Genomic DNA, 25,626 nt, shown 5'->3' with positions numbered 1-25,626 from the left:
TGTCAATGAAAAAAATATTATTTCATTTTTAAAGCACAAAAAACCCTGATCTCCTCTCACCATTACAAACTAATAAAGAAATTTAGCTTGGGATGATGCATCTTATCCAAGTGAAAACGTCATGACAGGATTTTTCTCAATCACTTGTGTTCTGCCCATGCTGTCCTCAGCTCCTTCCCTCTTTCTCTGCACACCCAGAAGCAGCACCTAAATCCTCATTGCACATGGGAGCTGTCAGCTCTCATGGGGAGGGAGAAGACTGAAACATGAAGGTGTAAGGTACCATGTCCTCACCTATTGCCATGCTCTCATGATCTCACAAGTATTTGTGATCATTCTATCTTCTGTGGCATTGGCTTTGGCTTGACTGCTTAAGAAAACAAAGTTCACATGATTATATTGTCTGTTTGTCCTCCTCTCTTTATTCCTCCATACTCCTTTCTGCAAGGACTACCTGTACAGGGAAACCAAGGGCAACAAAACAGGGGAGAGGAGGTCCCAAGGGCCACCCAATCTCTGGGATTATCACACCATGTTAGGGGTTGGAAGGGACCTCAAAAGATCATCTAGTCCAACCCCCAAACACAGTGAAGGTATGTGGAGTATATAGACTAAAGTCACAATGGATATTGCCAGTGAGACAACAAGACAACATCCGTAAGAATAAAATAATAATTCATTTTATGGTTTGAGGGCCTGCCCAGCACTTAAACTACCAGCCATGGTTTCATAAACCCAGCTGAAAAATGGGTGAGAAGCTTTGTGCATCTTCCTCACCCCTGGTGTTCAGGGTCAGCTGCCAGCAGGTCATCAATAAGGCCAATTCTGGTACAGGCTAAGTTGATACAGAGCCTGATATTGAAGGTATATTGCTGGCTGGGGAAAGATGATCTTAAAGATGCAGTATTTGGTATATATTTACCCTGTTAAGAGTGAATCCTACATACAAATCGGGGCAAGGAGGGATGCTGCACCTACCACGCTGTCTGCATATTTTCAATACTACGAACACACATGCTGGAAGTAGTGAGAGAGATACATAATTAGCACTTCATTTTAAGTGCCAGAGCGGAATTATTTCCATATGGAAAAAATCAGAGAGACTTAAATTTTGGTTTGTAGAAGAAACCTGCAGTAATTATTCTTAGAGTTCTGTATGTTTATTCCTTCCCCACTACCCACTTTCTTTCAGGAAACGAGGAATGTTATGGTATCTAGGAAAGATGTTAATAGCCTGTAACTTGTAACCTACTCATTCTCCCTTTCACTATGAATTGGTTCCTTTTTCTGTAGACCCATTTTCCCACCTTTTTATTTTTCTGCCTATCCACCACTTCTGAACTTCTCCTAAGTCTGGAAAGCTGAAGTTCACAGCTGCAACTTCACTAGTATTTTGGAGCACAATCTCTTAAGAGCAAAACTCTTAAATACATGCTTAGATTCTTGCTGTCGGGCAATGGTACGATGTTGGCATTGACATTTTATATGTAACTCCCTTTCCAGCCCCAGTGTGTCTGACCTCCCAATTCCCTTGTGCGCAACCACAGCACTCCCTTGCACAGCCATACCTGCTTCAGCAAGGTACCAGCTGCTCTGCTCTCCACCAGCTCTTGAACCATTAACTTTAGATATGATCTAAACAAGCTTCGAGCAAGAGAAAGAAAAAAATAATACAGAGAAACAACCCTCTCATCCTACCTACTCTTATGTGTCAGTCATCCTTCTAACCTGCAAGGTGAAAGACAGCTCCTCTGCCTTTGCTCTAGAGCTTCTTTCAATCAGGGATGGTCCACTTTACTCATCTGTAGAAAATACACTGAAGTGTTTTCCTCAAAAGAACCTTTACGCAACTTATAATTCACTGACTGTAAAAGGGGGAGAAAGTGTTGGAGATGTGGCTGTTATATTGCTTAATAAACACTCAACTCAAAAACTAACTTTCTGCATGCTGGACCACCACAAACAATTTTGCAACCTTTAATGGCATGCCAAACATTTCAAGCATGAAGAAAATGTCACACCGCAGAATAAAAAGCAGGCAAAACCTTTTTGTGCTTGAGTGGATTATGAGAAAACTGCAAATGGGGTGTTTACTACCAAGAGGAAAAAGGAGGGAGCTGAAAAGTGGGACAGGCAGGTGGAGAACTTGGCTTTCTGTTTGCAGAACTCACTGACCAGCCTTTTCCTTTTCTCTCTTTTGTTTTTTTTTAAAGGTATGTATTATTACCACCAAGAAAATACCTTTGCAACAGGAGGTGTCAGCAGAGCTGCTTAAGTGCCGTAGGGACACAGACATAGCAGGACACATTGGTAGCCTGCAGTGAAGTGCAACCTCATTTCAGTGGAGGATGGAAGACACGTCAGCACATTGCATCACTGAATTCAAAGCCATCTCTCCACATCACCCTCTTGGCCATCATCTCCCTTCTCTCCTACCACCCAGGTACCACGTTTTTAGAAACATCCAGGCTTATCGAATGGTCACAGCCTTTACAAGGTGGCATCACCCACCATGAACATAGGTGTCCTCAGTGCCAGTTGGTGAACACCTCTGCACTGAGCAAAGAAAGGCTGTTCCTGAATATTTAATTTCCATCCCCATCAGGCCCAACGTGGCCCAAGCTGCCTTGAAACCCACAGCCCTGCAGCCACGTAGCCAACAAATACCAGTAACAGCAAGCGATAAAGGGCTTTACACCGGTAGAAGGCACAGTAACACTTGAGATCTTATAACATTCAGCCTCATGTAATAAAAGAAGAAATCCACTTACCACAAATGCTATCATGCTCTTTACCGTGGACTCCCAGAGAAAGCAGCTCCGAAGGAATTGTATTGTATTCCATATTGCCATGGTGATTTTTTTCACCCGATCAACATTTCTTGATAAGATCTGATAAATATTGAGTGGGAGGAGGGGAGGAGAAGAGGAGTTTAATCAAACACTCTAATATCCTACTATTCCTTCAGAAACAGGGATAATTTCAGCTACAAATGCATGCCAAGGCACATATTACAAATAAAGCTTCTATTTCAGAGACACTCTCCAGCTCGTCTGCTTACTGATTACACCCAAACCTTCCAGATTTTCCTCATCCCTTAGAAAAAAAGAGGGAAAAAAAGCACATCTCGATGCCAAAGCTAAATAAAATAGTAACACAAACCTACCTTCATTCCTCTTCAATTCTCAAAATATAGCAATGCCTCAGGAAAAGGGCCAGAAAAAAAAAATGTAATCAAAACACTGAACCTCTTCTCTACGTGTTTTGGATAAGCCCATAGAGATCAATAGGAAATTTTAGCCTTATTATAGGGCACCTTTACATTAAAAAAAAAATATTATGGCCATTGTTTTAAAAACCTACGGAGTTTAAAAAAAAAATAAAATTTAGATGTTGTTTCTTCTTTCCCAAAGAAGGGCATAAGGCTTTCATTGAGCTTTAGGTGCTGCGAACTGTGCAACACCCACAACTATCATTTTCCCCACAAACAAACCTTTTAACACATCGAGAAACACACGGAGTTTACGTGTGTTCAGCAGAAATAGATTTTCTCCTTACAACCATCCTACAGCAACTAAAACCTTTCCAAAACCAATGCAAGATCTCAGCCTGGAGACTAACTTCACCTTCTTAGAAAATTTGCGGTTCTCCTCGGTGAAGCGCTTCTCTCGGGGCTTGAACGTCCTAATACTTGCTTTTACCTAAAAAAAATAAGTAAAATAAAGATGTCATGGAGTTTTAGTTGCATTATTTCAACTTTGTACTGCCAGTGTTGATTAGGCATTTCAGGAGCTTTCACTTTTTTTCAGCCTCTACATGACTTAGGAGGAGCTGCAAAGGAGAAGGTGGATGAGTTAAATTGAGCTCCCTTCAGCAAGAGCAGAGCTGCTGTGTAGCCCACGATGGCCTTAATAAATAGGATTTAACTCGGTAAAAGGCTGTAGGGCATAAACAATTGAGACTGACTCAGCCACCTAAAAACTAAGTGCACCGTGTCCATGCCTCATTAATTTTCCTGTCAACACCCTGGGAAGAGAACATGGTGGGTCAGCTTTTTGGGGAGGAAGTAGGTGTTAAAAGTAATGTAGAATAATTTGAACGTTAAGCCCTTTTTTGGCTGTTTGAAATGTAGCAGTGGTGTACAGCAACCGGCACCTCCTTCCTGTAAGGTGCTTGTGGTCACCTGTCAGTCCAGATATGTCTCTGCCTTATCCCATCCACACCAGGACCAGCCACCACGAACTCCAATATCCCAACAGTTCTCCACCCAGGGCACAAAACACTCCTCTAGCACCTGATGCAACCAGGATTTTTCCTGCTTGGCTCCTAGCTTTTAAAGGATCACCCCTTCCCCCTGGTCCTTTCAGATTCACACATTTCTTACCCCGGCAAAGAGAAAATATCTCCACTTACAGGATTAAATAGGACATCCAGCTCCAAGTAAATTACTCCTTTAGAAGCACGTTCCAAGTCTTTATTCTTCAGCGTGTAACAACTTTGTTTACCGTTTCTAATCTATAGTTTGAGGGGTAGAAAAAGCATCAATATTTTCCCAGCTGTAATTCACAAAAGACACTACAAATAAATAAATAAACAAACTGCAAGCACAAAATAACACACCCCCTCCCCAAGCCCCGATAATATATTTGGAGCCTGAAATACAAAATGATCGTTGGATTAGAGACCTATAAAATTGCAGATTAAATCTCTTATGGTCCAACTTTAATTTACAGACCTTGTACTTTATAGTAGAGCAGCGCACGCAATAACCAGTCTGAAAATTCTGCCCTGGAAGCCAGTGAGTTGATGGGAAGTAATCAGCCTCCGTTATTGCAGGTTTAAAATGGGATTTTTCTTCCAAAGTTCAGGAAAAGAGCCACAAAACTCCTCACCTACCTACTGCACACTCCAGTACACAAGCTCATTTCTTAACGCTTAGTTTATTGCAAGATTGTCAAATTATTACCCAGGAAACAAACACAATCCAGAGAAATGAATCAGCTTAAGTGGAGCAAATGCTAATGCAACAAATGCTCAAAATTAACTAATTCATGTAATTCCCCCACCCCACCTCGGAATTTCAATACCATTTCCATGCCCTAATCCACCGGTTGGCCCTATCGCATTAAACATCTATTAAAAAAAACAACAAACCCAACAAACCAACAAAAAACCTCCCTCACCATTTTGTAAACTATTTGGCTCAAATCAAAAGCATTCTCTCTTCAAAAAGCGATGGCAGAAATGTATTTATTATACACAGTAGGATATGTATTGATTAAACATTTGGCTTTTTAGGAAGCAGACCAGTTAATTCTAAACAGCAGTAACATAAAAAAACTGCAGCTTACCAAAAAAGCTACATTCAGGGACGGTAATGATCAAAGATTAAAGATAACGGAGGACAGTTTGGGGCATGAAATTGCAACCATATTTAAAAATGCTATTGCTGCTCTGGCATTTAGGAGAGGTGCTCATATAAACCATGGCAGAAGTGAGTAAAGGGGGGGGGGGGGAGGCATAATGGGAACCAAGTCATTTCACAAGACAAGGGAAAGGTTACTTCTCATCCCAATGTTGCTCCACCCTTTCTCTACCAAACAACTTAACCAGGAAAATCCACCTACTCGTTGACAACAGTTGAAAGGGAAGAGGGCTCTCACAAGGACCAACTTTGCATCCTCAGGGGTATCCAACCAGGAACTCCAGCTTTTAGCTATGTTCACAACCAAAGCTTTGCATAACAGGATGCCAGAGGTTATGCAGGCATAGATGGAATTTACTTAATAAGAATAAATACAACAGTAATAGGCACTACACTAAACTGATCATGAAGCACCTCTGCTTTCACTGCAGGAGAGCACACGAAGGGTAGGAGTTGGCAACAAAGGATGCTGCAGCACCCAAGAAAAGGGTAGGCAAAAACCTATTTTGCAGACCAGCAACTCCAAAAGAAAAGAGCTGCTGTAGTGACCAGCTCCTCTTCTAGGGATGAAGAGACTGGCATCAGAAGGTCCTCATGCCAACTGCCACATTGTCAGCCCACTGCAGAAGATTCTGATGTTTCAGGAGTTTTTTTACCTCCCTCAAGCAAGGGCAAAAAATAATTTTAAAAGCTATTGAAAAAAAATATGAGGAAATTAAAGATTTTGCTCCATTTCCCAGATTAAAAGACAAAAGGATTTACTGATGGTAGAGATACAGCACCAAGAGGACTTGGTTTGGGGTTGTTTTTCCTTTGGTCCAAGGGGATTGCCACCAGCAGCAGGTTTAGCCTGAGCTTTGATTCACGACTCCCACAATACGATAGGATATACATTCCCAGTATGCCTGCAGAGATGCAGGCATCCAGCACATCACAATATCACAATTCTCCATAGTTACAAATTTGGGGACTGAATTTCCATGCCTTTCAGTTACACATATTTCTCACAGCATTTCATCCTGTCAGGCTAGGAGCAACAACTAGTGGGAAGCTATCTCTATATTCCTTGGGAGACATTTCTCCCTTAAATCTTTCATGAGTATAACCAATGAGGGGGGGGAAAGAAGAACCACATGCTGATAACTGATAGAAAAAAACAGGGAAATAAATGTTATCAATACTGAAAAGGCCTGAGCCTGACATCACGGTACTCTGCATTCAAAACCAGCTTTTGACTTCAGGGAAAAGACTCTTTAAGAGTTGGAGCAGAATCAAACATTTTGGGTGCGCCCACAGGTGTGTTCTCACAGTAACTTTCCAATCAGCAACAAATATCTTCCATTTCTGCCTGTCTTTGGGAATAGGGGTTATATGTTGCTTAGGGAGCTTTAAATGGTGTTTTAATGTCTTAAAATTGAACGGGGCAGAAAATAACACAGTGCAAATAGTTTTACAGACGGCCTCATTTGGCATCTTTAAGTGTTTGACTTGTCTGGCAAAAGATAGGCAATTATAAGTCAGCCTAAGACTAAACATTCATAGAGATAGCCTAGCTTTTGACCTTCTTCAGAGTTAAAAAGCACAAGAGAACAACTGGCTATGAAATGGCACTTCTCCATTGCATTTTCCTTTGGATAAAAAGAAAAAACCCTAAAAAAAAAAAGAGTAAAAGAAAAAAATCTCTGTTAGAGTTTTGGCATCATGCTAACCCAGCGCAGTTCAGCAAAAAGTACCTGGCAATTCTAATGCCCGTGACCGCATGGAGATTAGACTGGTGGCATGTCTCAACTGTGCCCAGAAGAAAACATCCAAAAATACCTTCTAATACTCTAGACTTTCTTTGTATGCTGTTCTTGGGCCAGAGCTTGGATTCTGTTCCATGTCTCCTTCACTCTTGAGACAGAGCTAGTCATATTAATTTCATGTTGGATCTATTTTTTCGTCTGCTCTGGGTACTTTCCCCCAGTCTGCTGGTCGCAGAGACTGCTTAAGAGCTTTCTCTGGCTGTGGAAAAGGTGAACAAATGTTGCAGCTGGAACTAGGGTCATAGAATGAGCCTAAATGCCAGAAAAATCAGATTTCTTCTATCACCCAAACATCTTTTGCTACACATCTGATCTCACATGGATTTCACTCAATGAATATTCCCAACAGTTGTGTCTAAAATAGGTTACCTTTAGCATGAAACTTTATTTACTTGTGGGAAAAGGGAAAGTATACTTAAATTAAATGTGAAAATATCTGCAGGTGAAGCCCTTAAGGACATGTGATCAATATTATTCCTTTATTGATGATGTTGCATATCCTTACAGAATACTAACACGCACATTCTCTGAAAGCTTCTTAATAACATACTGGGGCTCAATCACCAACCAAGACTGCCCATAGCTATCTGATTAACATGAGGACAGTAGTGCCTACCATACTGACATGCTTAATTCTGCAGCATCACCATCAGAAAACCTCTAAAATAAAGCCAAAATTTTCATCCCATGGGAATTGCTGGTATTTCCCTGTTCTGAATCAACTCAGAAAGACAAAACATCATCATCAATATTTTCAGAGAACAATTCATATATTCTGTATCACAGTCCCTTTTCTATACAGGACTATGACAGGAATTACCAGCCAGAAGAACAGCTAAAATTCTTTGTGCATTAAATATTGGAACCTGCAGAGGCCCTTCAGACAGAGCAGCTTCTGGCAGCACTTTAGCCAAACGAAGCATTGAGGTACGTGAGACCACTGCACAGTCAAGGCTCAAAGTGCACCGGGTTCCTTTCAAATAAATGAATATATTTGCTAAACTCTTCCCACAGATGTCCCCAGTAAAACAAATGTGACTAAGCACAGTATTGATGTAGCCAGCCAATGCTAAATCTATTAAGCAACAACCTTCTGACCGCTTGGGAATTTTAATGAAATAGCGAAAGCCGAGATTGATATGACACAAAACCCGGAGAAGACAGGACCCTTACGCAGCAAAGGGTGGTTTTTCATTGCTCGTCTCAAAGAAATATGGTTTAGTGGCTTTTTTTTTTTAACATTGATTTTAAGAAAACTTCACTATGTATCCAGCTTTGATGCAGATTCAATGTCATATATTGATGACCTGACAGAAGAACACTGGGTTAAACCTCTGTACATCAACACCCGTGACGTGTGGAAAGGGTAATGGCTACTCTCCAAGGGTAATTCATCTGAAGCGTTTGGGACCTCTGATATTCCTGCTTGAGCTCATTGCTGATGCACAATGTCATACCATTTGCCCTGAATAACATAAAGCTGTCTTGTAATAGACACACACCTACCCTTATCAAAGGACGTATTTCCCCAGGAAAAGATGAAAGCTAGCCACATATTTGATCCACCTGGACATGAATAAAGAGGGGTTTTGTTTCTCCCCAGTCTTATCACATACACTGATTTGATTTTGCAAGAAACGTCCATTCATTCATCCCAAAATTCTTTGCCCCCAACATTTTGTTTTTAACAACCTTCTGTGGGATAGAAATGCTGGTTCTTGGCAGAGAATTTGATACCCAAAGACCAAACAGATACAGAGCTGATAGTCTGAAAGCAAGCAAGCAGCCACACAAGGCCTTCCAGGCAGTCTGAGGCAGAGCTGAAAAGCCTGGGAGCACAAGGATGCTAGATGGTACTCAAAAACATTACTGTTGATGCCATTTCAGTGAGTAGTGCATGGTTGGGAGACAATTTCATTTCAGAAACAAGGCATCATTTTCTTTCAATGATGTGGGGTTTTTTCCCCCCTCATTCCAAAATTTCGGGTTCACGATAGGGGTAAAAGCCAGAACAGACTATCCACTTCACAGCTGCCTCTGTCACATAAATGCAGCATTTCCACTTTTCTCAAACTCTAAAGTTTTCTCCTTGAAAAAGGCTGTGCACTTATGGTCAAGTGCTAAGCAATCACAATCGTCAGGTGTCTGCTCTCTGAATCCAGGCCATGTTTTAGATAATTAAGCTTGTATAAGGCATACTACTTGTTTTCCCTGTATCGTTGGCTACCGACCTCACTTGGCACTTGAAAATATTTCATAGACCTCTTCCTGTTTGCTGAAAAAAGGGTGCAGCTGAAGTCTACTCTGAGCTGATAATTCAACAGATAAAAAACATTCCATCCTGTGATACAACTCTTCACTCAAAGGTCTTTCTACACGAGGATATTTGATATACTCTGCTTTCAAATTCATTGAAGAACACTATATGCTCCCACGTCTCTAATAACTTGCAGCCTTCTAGGAGATAGGAGTCTCTTGAAGCAAAACAAAAAAGACAGACCCTCACAAAGAGAAACACGGTTGCTTTTACTAAGATCTAGGGCAAAAAAGAACAGACATGGAAAGGACTTCTTTGATAATTAGTTCAAGTGCCCCAAAACCTACAAAACTTCTAAATCTATCAAACTCCTTTCTTGAAGCAATGAAGTTTTTGCCCTACTTCTCCATTCCCCAGGATCTTCTTCTGTTTCTAGCACAAAAGCCTGCCCTGCTCAGTGGTGTAAAATGGTCTTCCCTTTCATTCCCCAGGCTCTGAGAAAGCAATCTCCTTCCCAGCCCAAAGGTGAGGCAAGCCAGACTCTGCAGGTCAGCCCTGACAAGAGGGTGATCCGTTTTGTTAAATGACCTGGTAGCACTAACGTGAGTCTTTTCCAGTTTAAATTCTGCTTCTGTGAATGTGGCTGAGCAGAGCTATAGTTGAGAAGAGGTCTCCTACACATGCTTTAGAGGCTGACAGTGGTTTGACATAAAAAAGGCAGGAGGGAGAAAAAAAAATACAGTTAACATGGGGAAGGTAAAGATAAAACGCAAGCAAATAACCACTTCTGTCTCCTACTCTACCTACCAATAAATAATAAAATCCCAAATTGAGGACAATGCTATCAAAATTAACCTCTTTACAGTGCATTAGTAGAGCTGTATGAGAAACAAAGGAAACCATGCAGTCATCCAATATTGCTTCATCGTGCCTATCAAAAAGCCATGATGCTTTCAGCTTCGTTCATAATTCTACACTTTAAAACACTTCTTGTGCTGCCTAATTTTTTTGTATTTCTTATTTGGTGCCTGCAGTAAGCCTAGATCACAGTCAAAGTTGAATGGAAAGCCCAGTATTTTCCCTCTCTCTGCCATTTTTTTTGCAGCAAGGCAACTCGTGTGTTAATGTGACAACAAAGGTGTATATATGTTTGCAAAACGGCAGTGTAAGTCTCCTGAACACATTTAAACCAAAATTCGTTGTCAAATTAATTAAACATTTCGTATCTCTCCAACAGGTACTTTATTCAAGGCAATTTTTCATTAAGAAAAGAATCTAATCATCCATGAACAATTCCTGAAGTAAACTTATTTCATGTGCTGACAGCTCACAAGTCAAACCTGAACATTTTTAATGGGAAAGGGGTGGGGGGGCAAATGCACTTCTATTTTCAAAAGGGAATTTAATGCAAGGCAAATATTAGGCCTGATTACCTAGAGAAATTAAACCTATATGATTTGCGAGGCTTCCTTGAGTCCTGAAACTATTGTTCTGTTTCAGTGTATTTATCTAAACGGTTCAACGGATACATTCAAATGCACAGTGAAAATCACAACATACATTGAAATTCCCATTTCAAGCAAGAGAGCTCAGAAAACTGTGGTTCTCTGAGCAGACTAAGTTAATAGGTGCAAAATGTTTTTTAATCAGAAGCAGAGACAAATATATTTACACTAGATTTGACTGAAATAGGAGGCAGAGAAGTTTGGATGGGAAGGAAGAAGATCAGTTGGCAAGGGAAAGCATAAACAATTTTTATTTTATTTTTCTGTCTCAAACCTTGGACAAAAAAAAAACCCCTAGACTGAATAGTTTGGACATTACCACACACATGCACTCCCCTCCTCTGCCTTGTTACATGCTTCCTAAGGGATACTTGACAAATGCCTATAAAATCAACAGAAAATCCAAATCTAACATCTTCTCACTGTGAGCCCACACAGCCTGCTGCCGATCATACAGACCATTTGGCAACCACCGGATCTGCAGGAGAGCAGCTGCTCCAGCCACTCTTTTCCAGTAACATCAGAGATACGAGGACTTGGGGAAAAATTAACAAAGTGATCAAAAATGGAATAAAAGATGTTAAGAGTTTTTTTTTTCCCCCTCCCTGTAAACATCAAATCATCCTCCATGCCCAACTGACTCTGATATTATCCTAAAACTGGAGATATTGACAACTCGCATCATTTAAACAGACAAACAAGCTAAAACATCCTCAGCCTCAAAAAGAACTTGCAGTCTGAGCTACAGAGGGATGAGGATTGCAAAGAACACCACAGTGTCTGGGGCACCAAAAGCCCAGTATTTACTTCTCAGCTTCTATAGCTTAGGCTTGTCTTATCCCCACATTGCAGGCGTTCCCCTCTTCTGGGCTCCAGTGTAACTTGGAAAGAGCACACAGGGGATGGAAACAAACACACTTTCATGAACAGATTCAGAAGCCACACTGCTTGTAATTCGCATACACAAGAAATATACTTATTTAGACAAAATAACAACAAAACTGGAGCACATTGGCCTATTTCTTCACCACTATAAAGGCATTCCTTAGGTTGGGATCATATCCTCTAAGCCAGTTCAAGAGTTTTCTGGGCAGCTCATTATTTATTTGGAGAGATCAAATATTTGCAGCTCCTCTCTCTGATTTTGATTGGTCCCTTACCTAATCTATGACGACTCTGTGGAGCTTACATGGCCCACATCAGATGGGACCTCTGCTTTCCTTCTAGAAACCTCCAGTTTCTCCAGTCTCTGCTAGGTCAGTGCCCCACTAATCCAATATTGCAATACTGGCTCTCCTGCAGCAACCTACCTCTAAAAAACCCACGAAAGATGCATGCCAGCCTTTCTGCAGAGGTGAATATGCTTTCAGAGAGATGTTTCAGAACAATACTACAATTTTGTACTCTATAATTTCAATCAGGATTCACCATTTGCCAACTCAAGAGTGCTATTACCCACAGCATCACACTGTGTGTTTCTGAAAGCATCTCACTACTGCATGTATCACTTGAATCAGGAGATACATATATATTTTTGCAAACATCATTGTTTGTCCATGTTGCAACACAGTATCCACTGCATAAATTTGTCACACCATCTCCTCTGCATAGGGAACCTACTGCAAAGATGCCTCAAAATTGAGGGAAACCTTCATGCTCATAGTTAAACATGTTTACACAACTGAAACAAACACAAGAGTCCCATGATGTTTCAAGCCTCATCTGTTAACTGATTTAATAAAAGTCACAGCCTACAAAGTTCTTCCCAGACGTTACAGTAAAAGTTACCAGAATCTTCCGTGATATTGCACATACACATGGAGCTGTTTACAAACTCTTGCTCTGGTTTACTCAACTCTTACCACCAGCCTTGTTCCAGAATTAAATCGGCCTTACCAAACACAAAGCTGCTTTTCCCCCATTTCTCTATTAATGTCTTTTAATGAATCTTTTATGTTCCACTCTCTTTAGCTTGGCCTTTTTTGGCCATTTCTGAAATAAGCTCCAACTCCCCTTAATCTCCAGAGCAACCACTTTCCCTGAGCTCGCTTTGTTTCCAGTTTAGATTTTATACTCCCATGGCAGCGCTCACTCTTCACATATTTGTTTACAGAATAAAACCCACCAGTCTTTAAAAGCACTATGGAGTAGAAAACACCCCTTTTAGGTAATTTTATTCAGCTGTGCCAATAACAACAGCTATCTCCAGTCAATCCTACTGTGATGTGCAATTACTTTCTTGGAGCAAAAAGAAGCAAGATAGAACAAAGACTTGCTTAAAATGTTGCCTTCAGAAGATGATGTGGAAACATACAGAACAACTCAATTATGTTTTCAGACCTACATGGCACATAGTACTGATGAAGTACAGACACTTCTGCAATTTTCTTTCCAATCAACCAAATTTGTACTAAAATGGGTTGGAAACGCTCGTTACACTAAGGAGAACTATAAACACTGCCAACTAAAGCATATATAGATCACAAAACCTGTTTATCTCTAAATCTGTGTTGTTCTGTACTATGGGGGAAAGGCAAAGCAACTTGTTCCCAGCAAAACCATCAGTGTCTGAATGATCCAGGCCTGGAGGTTCGTGGCCCTGCCTGTAGCAAAGAGGTTGAAGCTCTATGATCCTTGGGGTCCCTTCCAACCCATGCCATTCTATGATTCTATGATACACGTTGCGAAGGTAACTTACAGACAGCAAAGGGATGGCCACTTTTCCAAGAAAATCTGGGGGTTTATCTCCATCTTCATCAAACACTGTCACTTCCAGAACATCGTGAATATCTTTAATAGGGCTGGAATTAAAAGTGCAGACACATTAAAAAATAATATTTGATACACATGCACACAAGTCTCCTCCACAAAGACCCGAGAACACTGTTTTACTAATTAAGTTTGTAAAACCTTGGAGTATAAAATTAGGATTTAATTAAATTCCCCCAAAAAAATGAATCAAATGATGAGTATTCCCCAAGCTTTCCTCTCATGTTTCAGTCCTGTAACTGGATGAAAAGTATAACTACCAGACAGTGACATTTTTTGTGCATCAATGATACTAACTGCAGAACTCAGCAGCTGGTGACTGGGAGAGGTCAAGGGCTGAATTCAGAACATTACAGAAATAATCCAGGAAACAAAACTTATGTAATGTCATTTGACTTGAACAATTATTGAGCAATTACCTCCCTTTTAAGGTACTAACAAAACCAGTTACTTTAAAATAACCCAAGAAACAAAAACCAAACAACCAAGCAAAACACAACCCAATCCAAGCCAGAAAGCCACAACCTATTAACCCAAGTTAAAGGCCAAATATACAATATTTTTGTTCCATTTAGTGCAAACACTGTACTGATGTCGCAGCAGGTCGTCAATCCTAAGTATTTATCAGATAATTAACAAATCAAGCCTCATTTGACAGAAGTTGTATCTGTGTATCGCCAAAAGGATGGGTGAGTGGAGATGAAGGAGTTGTGTTGATTATCCCTTCTTTTCCTTTAAAGAAATATGTATGTGGTATAGTATGTGCTTGCTATTTAATTAAGTGCAGTCATTCAGGTGTTTTTTTTCAGAGTAGTCCTGCTCCAGCAACCTCTGTCTGCCATGTGATGGAGTTGCTAGAATCCAAACCTAAAAGCCACATGTTGTCTCTCCAGCTAGCAGCTGGAGCATCTTCTGTGATGTCACCCAGTGGCAGCCAAAGCACCATGGAATGCACTGCTTTCAAGATGTTATGGCTTTAAAGTACACTGAAAACTGCCACTTCTGCAACCATACTTCCATATTCCCCTCCAAGCCATTATTATTTTCCATATGATATAGCTACCAGTGATACAAAATAGTAAAACCTACAGTGACACACACAGATAAGTGTGTCACAGAAAATCTGACTATGGTGGGAAGGGCTCTCTGATACTATCGAAAGCTCCAGCTGAAAGGGATTCATTCACTCAAAAAAAAAAAAAATCCACTCTGCTCCAAAACAAATCTAAATCATCAATAGCTTCTAAAGTGCCTATATGACCTGTTTTTAAATGGCCAGAAATGTTAAAGAGATGCGAGAGCCTCACTGGCTCTGCAGAATTGGTGCTTGGACTAGCCACACAACAGCACTGAGAAAGTTAGAGGTAGTCTGCAGCTGACATTTCAGAGACCCACAGGAAGCAAAGACACAAACTTTCTTTTAAAATAAAATCATTTTGGATTCTTATTAGATTTATTTTGTTGGCTGAACATCCAACAAGACACATCTGTTGGCAGAGTTTCAGAATTATCAGTGATGAGAGGAAGCTTCTTGAGAACACACAAGTGAGAGAAAGGACTCAAAGACATGCACTCAGCTGCACCCATGAATTAAACAGAAATACAGCAAGGTACTCCTGGCAAAGAGATCAGATACTTTTTATTGTGTTCATGTAATCTGGAATGTTGCTTTTCCAAGAAGTCCATCATCTCAAACTGTTCTTCCAATGAACAGGAGCAAATGTCATAAATAGTCCATTGTCAGCCCTCACAGTTGCCTTCCTTGCCATGGACCTCTACAGTCTTGGAGACATTTATCTCAGTTATTCACAAAAATCGTTGTCAGCATAAAGCAAGAGTAAAAATTTGTGCTGCCTCCAAGCAATACCTAAATTATCACTTTTATTAATGAAATCACTAAAAGAAAAGAATACTCCAATTTTCATACAAATCTAAGCTTCTAATTTGGGGCAAGTTACGTTTGTCTAGATTAAACTCAGAAGCTACACCAGGAACAAGATGAGCTCTAATTTTCTGCTTGCTTACAAATTAAAAGAGGATTCTGCTGTGGTTCAATGAAACATTTTAAATTACAGAAAATGTAGGCGTGAGTATCTGGTCTCAACTTTCTGTTATATTATCTCTTGGATCCAACTATGACTCCATTATGTCTACTCATGATTCTTCCTATAAATATCACAGTAATTTTTCTTTTAATGACTTCTATTAATAAACTCCACGCAAGAACTAGTAAAAGGCAAAAGGCTTTAATTGAGTTATATTTGATATTTCTCCAACATCCTCTCTGACTGTGAAAAAAATGACGTATCTTAAACTTGACCTTTGTATTTTCCACAAAGTCGATAGTTTTTACAGTTAAGCTGCTAACTGTTCAGTGTTCCAGCATGCTTTGAAAAGCAATCCACTTACAACGTGAAAACTTTGTTCCACTCTGGATTGAGGTTCTTGTAAACAGTGTGTGTTTGAAGACTGTCGTTTCCCAGCTCCAGAACACAGAAAGGATCGCTTTTACCTAGGGAAAAATATCAGAGAAGGGAAAAAAAGGAGAAAAAATGAAATGGACCAGTTACTGCATTTAGCATGTGTAGTGCTTCTTCATAGTAGGGCTGGGGAAGTGACTGACCAAATAAATGTAAGACCTGTTAAGACAATTGCCTCATTCTGCTGGAATGACTTGTTAAATAACAGCATCCCAAATGCACCCTCAGTGCTGGAAACTCTTACACTTACCTTACAACTCATTCAGTTGGCTTCACTCTACCACCTGAGATCTGGGACTTAACAGTGAATCATCTCTAAGTCTTAATAGCAAGACAAACCTGCTCATGTAAACCATTATTCAGCTGGCATTACAAAACCAGTACTGTCATTCTGATCCAGGAGAGCACCAGTGCTGCAGTTACACCTCACTACTTTATCCTTTGAGTAGAGCTTGTGGGCTGTACTTGATTACAGTACCATGACAAGAGGAGCACAGCACGGTGTCTATATTAGCAGCATTTCTTCAGTCAGTTCTTGAAGCCATGAAGACCCTATGCACTGCCACAGTTTAAACAAAACCCAACATCAACTGGAGAATCCATGTGTGAACCAGGTACTGTGCTTAGGCAAACAAAACAACCCCCCAAAACGAAACAGAAACCCACTACACAACCTCCTCTCAAAAGGAGGATGTCAACTTTTTTGATAACTCATTACATGAATTTGTAGCTTTCAGAACTTGCTGCAGCTCAGCAGTTTTCCATCATAAACATAGTATCCTTTATCAGCATGTCTGGCTCAATATCTGTCTTAATCTCATCTTCAGTGTTCATGTAAAACTCAGCCTCAGATGCTGCAGCCTAACTTTTATGTAGGCAGCTAAATATGTCAGCAATGCAGAGATTTAGATAGCAGACCAAAAAACAGATATTTAAGCAAAGCTGTCCTTTTCTTAATCCTTATTTTTGGTATTATTAATGCAGAGCTCTTAAGATTCTTACTCTGAAAAGTTTATAAACTAAGCAGGAGTCTTTTCAGCATGTAAACTGTGGGTATTAACTAGTCAATATTGGTAAAGTTTAAAGATCATGTGTATTACTGGACTCTATTTGTCTTCTCCTTTTCAGCTTATATGTCCGTTCCCTGATAAGTGTGGAAAATGCATGTAGCCTTTCAGAGAAACTGCTTGAAATGCAAACTGGTATATGCCAAAAACAACCCCACTATATAATTTGGTACTCTGAATGCTATTTTTTGGTCAGTGAGCAAATGCAGTGTTTGAGAAGAACTCTCATGCGTACACAGAAAACATCCAACAAAGCAGAAAAAGTCATTTTCACGTCAACAAAACTATTATCTAGGAATATAAAAGTATGGAAGGCTCAAACTGGGCTAGCTGTGGCTGAAGAGCTTCTACATATTTGATATATCGATGTTGAATCTAGCCTAAAATTTACATCAAATGGTAAAATAATGGATTTTTCCATGCACTGTTCAAACCCAAAGCAGACACGACGTTGTTTTCTGATAGCTATTATTATAGTAGGCTAAAAAGTTGCAATTAAAATCTATAAAGCCAACATATAATCAACGGAAATCCCAATCACGCCAAAATCCAATCTTTATTATAGGAATATGTAATAAGGTGTAAGGTGGCATTACACTTGTCACCACGTGACCGATCTGCCAAAGTTCACCCACCCAAAACTCATGACTGCTGTGGGACAGGACAGGAAGGGAACATTACCTGCTCATGCTCCTCTCTATTAACCCTTTGAAATCTTTGTACCTCTTAACAGCTCTGGGATTTTCCCTTTTGTCAGATTTTTAGCTGGACTTCAAATTTACTTTTATCAATAACAATAAATCTGAGCAGTCTCCCTGGCAATGCAGGAAATATGGCACTGCTCTAGGAGGCTCTATTATGGAAGCCCATAATTGCTGCACTAATCATTTATGAATGGCTCAGAACAGATAATTAATCTTTATGTCTCTCATTTCATGATCAGAAATTATGCTATTTTTACCTAAAATGGCTGCATCCTTTTGCAATTTGGTGGGTCTATTACAGCGTAATACTAGGATATTTTCAGCACTGCCATTGAAAAACAATTTGTCATTTGCTTCATGAATCAGGCTCAAAGCCTGGGTTATTTTGAATATAATGACAGACTGAGTAACCTTTTACTTAAGCAGAATTTCATTCTGTGCTATGCACAAGGAATGTGTGTCACATACTCCGTACGAAAAGTCTTTGAATTGCAGAATCAAGAACCTGCGTGTCTCTTCCAATGTTCATTATCCACCCACATGCTCCTGTTTAAGTACAGACAGAAAGGGGGCCAAATCCATCACCAATGCAACTGCATTAGCATCACTGAAGTTTTCCAGTGGGTAAATACCTTTCCAGGCTCAGCTCTTTCCCTAGATGCTGTCTATATTAAAACCTCACGTATTTCTAGATAGCCCTACCTAAGGTTCTGGTACAGTTCTCATTTAATTTGTTAGTAAAGGGCAGTTACACTCTTCATTCCAGATATACATTATGCCAATTTAGAAATTAATTTCCATACATACTACCTGTCATTATTGGCAGGTGTTCTGCTTGCTTTCAAACGAAATCCTTCAGTACTTTAAAACGCTGCTGTCTGCAGTAATCTTTATTTCCCCCCACCCTGCTGCAGCATAAAGCAGTGAAGCTGAAACAGTGTCGTGATTAATGGTGGGCTTTCTCCTTTGGTCCTTATTTTAGGAGCAATGCTCTCACATTACAATATCTTCATGAATACCAGAGAATGGGGCAAAAGTGTTTTCACTCCAGCATCTTTCCTGCCTTTATCAACAAGTTATCTTACAAAAATGACTATGTCAGCAAATGCACAACACACAATGCTGTGCCTATGAATTACGAGCTGGTGCAAGATACAGAGGGGAATTAAAAGGTCTCCAGAATCCTGGAGAAGACGACAATAAAAATAATAATATCCAGACAGTCGCTACAGAAAGTATAAATTCCCTAGACCTTCCCCAGAGAAACAATATAAAGTTGTATTTTTAAAAGGTGTTAGTATCCATTGCTGTCAGGTCCAAGCACGATTTGAGGTACAGCTCAGTGGAAAATGCATCTTTTCTTGGAGAAAGAGCACCAAAAAGATCATCCCAAATCGAAGCCTCAAACAAGCTGTAAGAGAAACCGTCACATTCGCATCCCCATCACAGGCAAGCCTGCTTTTTCGGGTGACAGCCTGCAGCACCACCCAAACCCACACGCTCAGCACAGTGTCAGATGCCCCCAAAAATCTTTCAGTCTCATTCACAAACTCACAAGTCACCCGATAAAAGACGGAGAGGTTGCTTCGTAGGCACCATCGCTTTATATCAAGTCTTATTTTACATATTCCTGTCGAAAAATACAGCAGCACACCATGAGAAGTGTTAAAGTTACTGGTCATGCCCCCCCAGATGTAAGGAGAAAAGCAGATCTCCATCCACTGGCCCTTCTCACATACTTTTGGGAGTCATAACCATGTGGTATCTCAAGCTCCCTGAGGCAGATTTCAGCACTGGAGAAATGAAGGGAATATTTATTTTTCCTTGATCAACTGACGCACAAAGTCTAAGGAGTACTCACAATATATTATAGCATCATATGCCAGAAAACAGAAATAAAATACCTGCAAAATCTGCTGCCAACAGGTCCACTGCCTTTAGAACTTTGACTTGTAAGAAGCCAATGTCCTTTAAATCCCGAAAGGAATTCTTTATACACTGCAAAAAGGAAAACAAAGATATATTTTGTAATTCAGTAAGAAACACAAAATACTGACCTACTAAATGAGTTACATTTTTATATCCATGGCTATTTCTGGTGTGTTTCAGTCCAGCAGCTGATATACCCATAAATACATCACCACCACCCCAGTCTTGCTGCATCATGACCTGAGGTTCATAACTTCACACTCTACCGACTCCTAAGGAAACTCTTTGTTCACATTGGCTACACGTTAACTTTAGGGTGGAGATTGGAAAGAGCCCTGAGTGTTTATGCAAGTATTGTCTGCCAATTAAACCAGAAAATGGGACATAGGTAGACCTGGAGAAGCAGCACGGGACAGGAAGGCAATGCACTCAAATGAAGCATGAGGAATCTGTCCCCACCTCAGTCCTCAAAAGCTGGGTGAGAAGGAGTAAGTCTCACACCTCGTTTTAGAGAGATAGACACTTATTCCTTCTCACCCAGCTTTTGAGGACTGAGGTGGGGAAGCCATCATATGGCTTTATCTTCCAAAAGTTCAAAGTCCAGAACATACCCTCCCCAAAGGAGGAAAGCAAGCTAAATACACTACTATCTCCCAGAGAGACTCACTGTTTCTCATTCGTGGTGATCACCTTTTAACACAATTCAAGTTTGCAAAGAATAGTATTAGGTTAAAACTCAAACACAAGCAGCCAAATTGCTTGGGTCTATCTGCCCTGCCAATCTCCTTGTCATTCTAAACATAATAACTATTCCATGTGATAGTTTTCACTGTTAGAAGACATGTTATTATGACTGGGTGAATCTTTCTTTTCTCCCCTCCCCTCCCCCCCGCCCAGCAATTTTAACTACTTTCAAAATTAAGGAGAATGAAGGAAGGAAAAAAGAAATGCAAACTCACATAGCGCTGTGAAATCTGTTGCCTTTCACTGGGGTCTCCCAAAGGGCAGACACACAGATCAGAGATAGACACTCCTGTACATGGGGCAACAGCAATCAACATTAGCAGGGACCCTGGATGCTTTTCCAGAGGCAGCTTTAAGCAATTGGTCTGCTTCATTGGCAGGGCAGTAACATCAACTTGCCACCTAGAATGACAGTGCCAAGGGTTAATTAGAAAAGGAAGCTGGAAAATAAAAATAAAACAACTTTTACATACATATATTTCAGTAGCAAACAGGCACAAAAACTTATTGCTTGGTCAGGATGGAAAGAATGTAAAAAAAAAACTTACTAAAAACCTCAAAACACAGGAAACCAATTAGCCAGTTTCTATTGTACTTACTGTCAGGTTTTGGTTTCTGGTTCACCTACGAGTAAGCAGAGGGAAAGGTCTGGGCTGCAAGTACGGTAGGAAAACTTAACTCTGGCCTGCCTCACTTCCCCTCTAAAATGCCCCAGTGCATCGCGATGGATTTGAAACACAATTTTATATCGCCTCAGGGAAAAGAAAAGGGGCAAACACAAAATTTAAAACATTAGCCTAAAATAGATTAGTTTCTTTAAAGTCACATACTCCATTTTATGCTACATTATACTGTATGCCCCAATCTCTTTTACAAGCCTTACCAGAACCACATTTGCAGTGTACTGTTATATTTCCCAAAGGGAAGGATTGTCTTAGAATTTCCCTTCACCCCCTGCACATAATATGTATCATTAACCTGATACTTCCCCAAAAAATAAAAATAAGTACTAAAAAAAGGAGATATTCATAAGGAGACAATAATAAGGGATGAGTATGGGCTAACGCAGAGAGAGATCACTAGAAAGCCTGTTATACACGGAGGGAGCGGTTAAACGCAACAGAAAGCCTAATCACTTGGCTCGGCTAAATGCCTTCTATTTAGAAATCCAGTAAATGGAGTGGAACTTTTTTGAACCTCTGTGGGGCTTGGCTTTTAAAAACAGGCTGAACAAAAGTTGCAGATGAAAAAAGGAGGAAAAAAAAAAAAATTAAGGAGGGAGAAGCTTTGTTGCCACAGTGCAAGGGGAGTCACATTTCTCAAAGGAACGGCGAGCGGATGATGGAGAGCGAGAGCTTTCACTCCGCTTAATGCGTGCCGACAAGTTTTTATTTAAACTAAACTTGTTAAGGTGTTGTCTTAATAGGCTAAAATTCCACAGGGTTCCCCCAGGTGGGTTTCTTCTGGGTAAATGGTGCATGTAGTGTTCCTGATTGATCCCATTCCAGTAGTAGAGCTGGAGTGGTTTATACCCATCTGCTATAAATTGCATGCTTTCCGCTTCTTAACAGCCTATTTTCTGTGAATGCTAAGGCGGGGGAAAAAATATATACAAAAAAAGTCCCAAAACATTTCAGCCCCAAAACCCAAGAAGCTATGTTATGAAGTAAAAGTCATTGCTCCAATGAGTTTCTAAGTCATCCAGTAGCTCTGTTTATTAAAACACAGCTCTTTGTGTAAGCTTCTTCTGATCAGAATCAACAGGGATGACTTCGCCTTAAGTGTGCTCTTTGCTATTCACTGGACTGAATGTACAACAGGTTGCAAGTTTACTCCTATTAACCACTTTCAAGTGCTTTGAAAGTGAAAGAAAATAAACTAGGGAGAGTACCAACACTGTTCAGCACGTAGGCTGCCTCTCAACATAACTTCCAAGTGCGAGAGGCTGCATTTAAAGCTGATTGCTACGCCAAGACTCTTCAGAAAGATATGGCAAGGGAAGTTACAGCAAAAAGAAAAACAAGGCAGCAACATAAAAAGGCAAGCATTTGAGAAAAAGACCTTATCGCTTCTCACTGGAGGTCGACATCACCTTGGCTACAGTAACACAGTTGCTTCTCGGCCTTACTGATACCCTAGGTATCCATGCAAAAAGGGGGGATGTATTGTTATCTTGGGGTTTTGTTGGAGGTTTTTGGGGTTGGCTTGTTTGGAAAAGGAAACAAGGATGGAGGAAAACTGCTGCTTTGTGGTTCAGCTGGCAATAGAGGCCACATCTCCCACATCAGCGTTTCATACACCACCCACTCACAACTAGGAAAAGCTGCACTCGCTTTTTTACGTGAAGAACTTGCCATGGGGTAAGACAGAAAAGACAACTCAGACAACAGTGCATCTCCCACCAAGAGATAACCTCAGAAATATCTTGTATCTCAAAGACAAAGTTAAATATAGTTCTAGCTTGTTTTGGTAAATTGGAATTGGTTCTCTTACTTAAACAATTTGATTAGCCAAAGGTCAAAGAAAAGATTGAGTATAAGGCAAAGGGGTAGAAGGGATGCACATGTGGAAGGGAAAACAGCAGGAGGTAGAGTATAAGCATTTCTTCCTCAAATCATGTCTGATTTCCATGCAAACTAACTTCCTTAAAACATCTGTGTTCACTCAAGGTGACAGTATGCCTCTTTTCTTTTGAGGAGCTGGAAAAAAAAAGAATTCCACATTTACACTTGCAAATGGCAAAAGGCCTAAGAACAAAAAAAAAAAAGACAATCTGTTTCATTTAGGTTACACAACATAATTGATCAGACTGCAAAGAACGCGGCTTGGTAAAACAATTAGACCTTCAGTTTACTATATAAATTCAGCCATTTCCACACAGACACTGCTACACTATTAAAACAAGTCTAATGATTTCCAAACTACTTCCTCCATCCTCCTGAAACTCTTCCTTTCCTTCCTCCTCAGCTTTCTATCTGCAAGACCTTATTAAAGATAATTATCTCACAGGAAAGTTGTAAGAGCCTATGGTGACATGCACAGTATAAAACTACTGGAGACACTCTGCTTTTTGCTCAAAAGCTGCCTGGTCTGAAAGTAAGGGGCAAAACTCTCCAATTATTTGTATTTTAGGCAATGCAAATGATCTCCAGAGTTACATTCTCAATGTTACAATTTCATCTCAAAATAGGATACCTCTGCTTGTTGACACCTTTTGCTACATTGCATATTAAATCCAAGAATAATGTTTCACAAATTAATTATACAGTTCTGGAAGTTAAGAGTGCATTGAGCACACAAGTGTATCAGGTTTTTTTTAAAAAACCACAATTAATTAAATGCTTTCTTTCCTCCTCCTGATCAATACTGAGGTCTACACCTCTCTATTGACCTGTAGTCTTGCAGAGGATTACGCCACAGCTTTAGTTTTCACTGAAGACTGTTCTTTTGATTTAAAGCCCTCATCTTCAGCTGCCAACATCTTCTCTTTCTAAATTAATTTCACAGAAAAAAAAATACTTGAGAACAGTGCACACAAAATTTGGATTTATTTAACTTTATCAAGGAATCAAACGTTAAAATTTGACTGAGAGGTTCTGAGCTCAGCCTCTTACCAGTAGTCAGATTTCTATTTTATTACCCAATCCACATTTCATCAAATTGTGATGAGAAAGTATCCTTAGATATAAGTATATACAAAAAAATCTGCACAATACACTGCCAATTTTTTTTTCCTGCAGAATTCCTGAAAGCCCTTCACAAGAGGTCAGAAACATTAGCACAGTATATGATTAATATTTTGAAAGGAATTTCAAGTGCCACAGATGTTAAGGAGGGAACTAATAATATTTTATTCTGACTTATTCTACAGATAACTTTTGTCTGATTTTTCTTATAACTTGGGGAAATTTAAATGAAAGCTTTGGATGCAGCTGTAGTAGACTTCCCTGCTCATCCCAACAGCACGGCCCTTAAAATCAGGAGTGTTGCTGTTGCAAAGACACAGCTTCCTGAAGGCATTCATCATAAAGATACTGGATGCACTCCAATCTCATCACTCATGGTCTAAAGTCTAGCAGTTTTTGTAAAACCTCTTTCTTGAGCGAAATATGTGAAGGAAAAAAACCAACCAAACCCTAACATTTTGCAGCAGCTCTTTTTCAAAACATACCCCTAATGCAGAAACACAGGCTAACAACCTGGCATAAACAATTTAACTCTGCCTGGACAAATTCTGCACACGTTAACACCTTTGTTTATTAATATACATTAACATCATCTCCTGTTTATAGCATGCCTCTTATCCCAAAGGACACAAAAAGCACTCCATAAACATTACTAACAGTTCTGTGCAGACTAAATAGAGGGATTACTTCATCCAGCACCAAAACACAGCTACCCCTCTGCGCTGGACCCCGGCAGCTGAACCACTCTTTGCTGCAGTATTTTAAGCGAGGAAGACAAATTGGATCCAGTTGAAAACTTGAGGAGAACACAGGTAGGCTGAATGCAGTAATTTAGCTTGCGATGGGCAGTGACAGCGAGGGTTCACTCTGCGATAGAAGGGTGACATGAAATCACACCAAGTGTTTTTTTGCTAATTCAGAAGCAGACAAAGGCCCCAGGTGTTAGTGTTTAGTACCAGAGGTCCAACACATTTCTTACCCTACATGTTTCATAGTCTCCACAGATGCTTCAAGTCCCATTTCAAGAACAATATTTTACCTTGAAGCTAAATTATGCCTGGGAGAACAGCCATGTTCCAGGGGCTTAAGGCATCCATCCTACACAAAATCCTGCGTCTAAAGGAATTAACAGAAGTTTTGATTTCACAAGAGTTCAGCAGTCTGGATTATCTGACCTGGCTCCGTATTATGCATTTCTACTTTATTTAAATAGTCTGTGTGTGTACACATACATATATATATTTCAAGGTTTAAC

The 25,626-nt window shown here is 40.0% G+C and overlaps 1 protein-coding gene across 2 annotated transcripts in view; it reads right to left on the bottom strand.

Moving 5' to 3' along the window:
- MCTP2 (multiple C2 and transmembrane domain containing 2) overlaps window positions 1-25,626 on the bottom strand; it is a gene marked incomplete at both ends in the record, with an annotated part of 101,772 nt that overhangs the window by 41,138 nt on the left and 35,008 nt on the right. For both annotated transcript variants that reach the window (XM_084268088.1, XM_084268087.1), the window contains 7 exons: window positions 2,772-2,891; window positions 3,627-3,701; window positions 4,414-4,515; window positions 13,691-13,793; window positions 16,171-16,273; window positions 19,917-20,010; window positions 20,901-21,087. In XM_084268088.1, the coding sequence (XP_084124214.1) occupies window positions 2,772-2,891; window positions 3,627-3,701; window positions 4,414-4,515; window positions 13,691-13,793; window positions 16,171-16,273; window positions 19,917-20,010; window positions 20,901-21,087 (784 nt within the window). The remainder of the gene's footprint in view (window positions 1-2,771; window positions 2,892-3,626; window positions 3,702-4,413; window positions 4,516-13,690; window positions 13,794-16,170; window positions 16,274-19,916; window positions 20,011-20,900; window positions 21,088-25,626) is intronic.

The sequence above is a fragment of the Gallinula chloropus genome (genome assembly GCF_964237585.1).
Source record: "Gallinula chloropus genome assembly, chromosome: 9".
NCBI classification, from domain to species: domain Eukaryota; kingdom Metazoa; phylum Chordata; class Aves; order Gruiformes; family Rallidae; genus Gallinula; species Gallinula chloropus.
The sequence above is the reverse complement of the archived record's forward strand: the minus strand, read 5'-3'. Positions and strand labels throughout refer to the sequence as shown.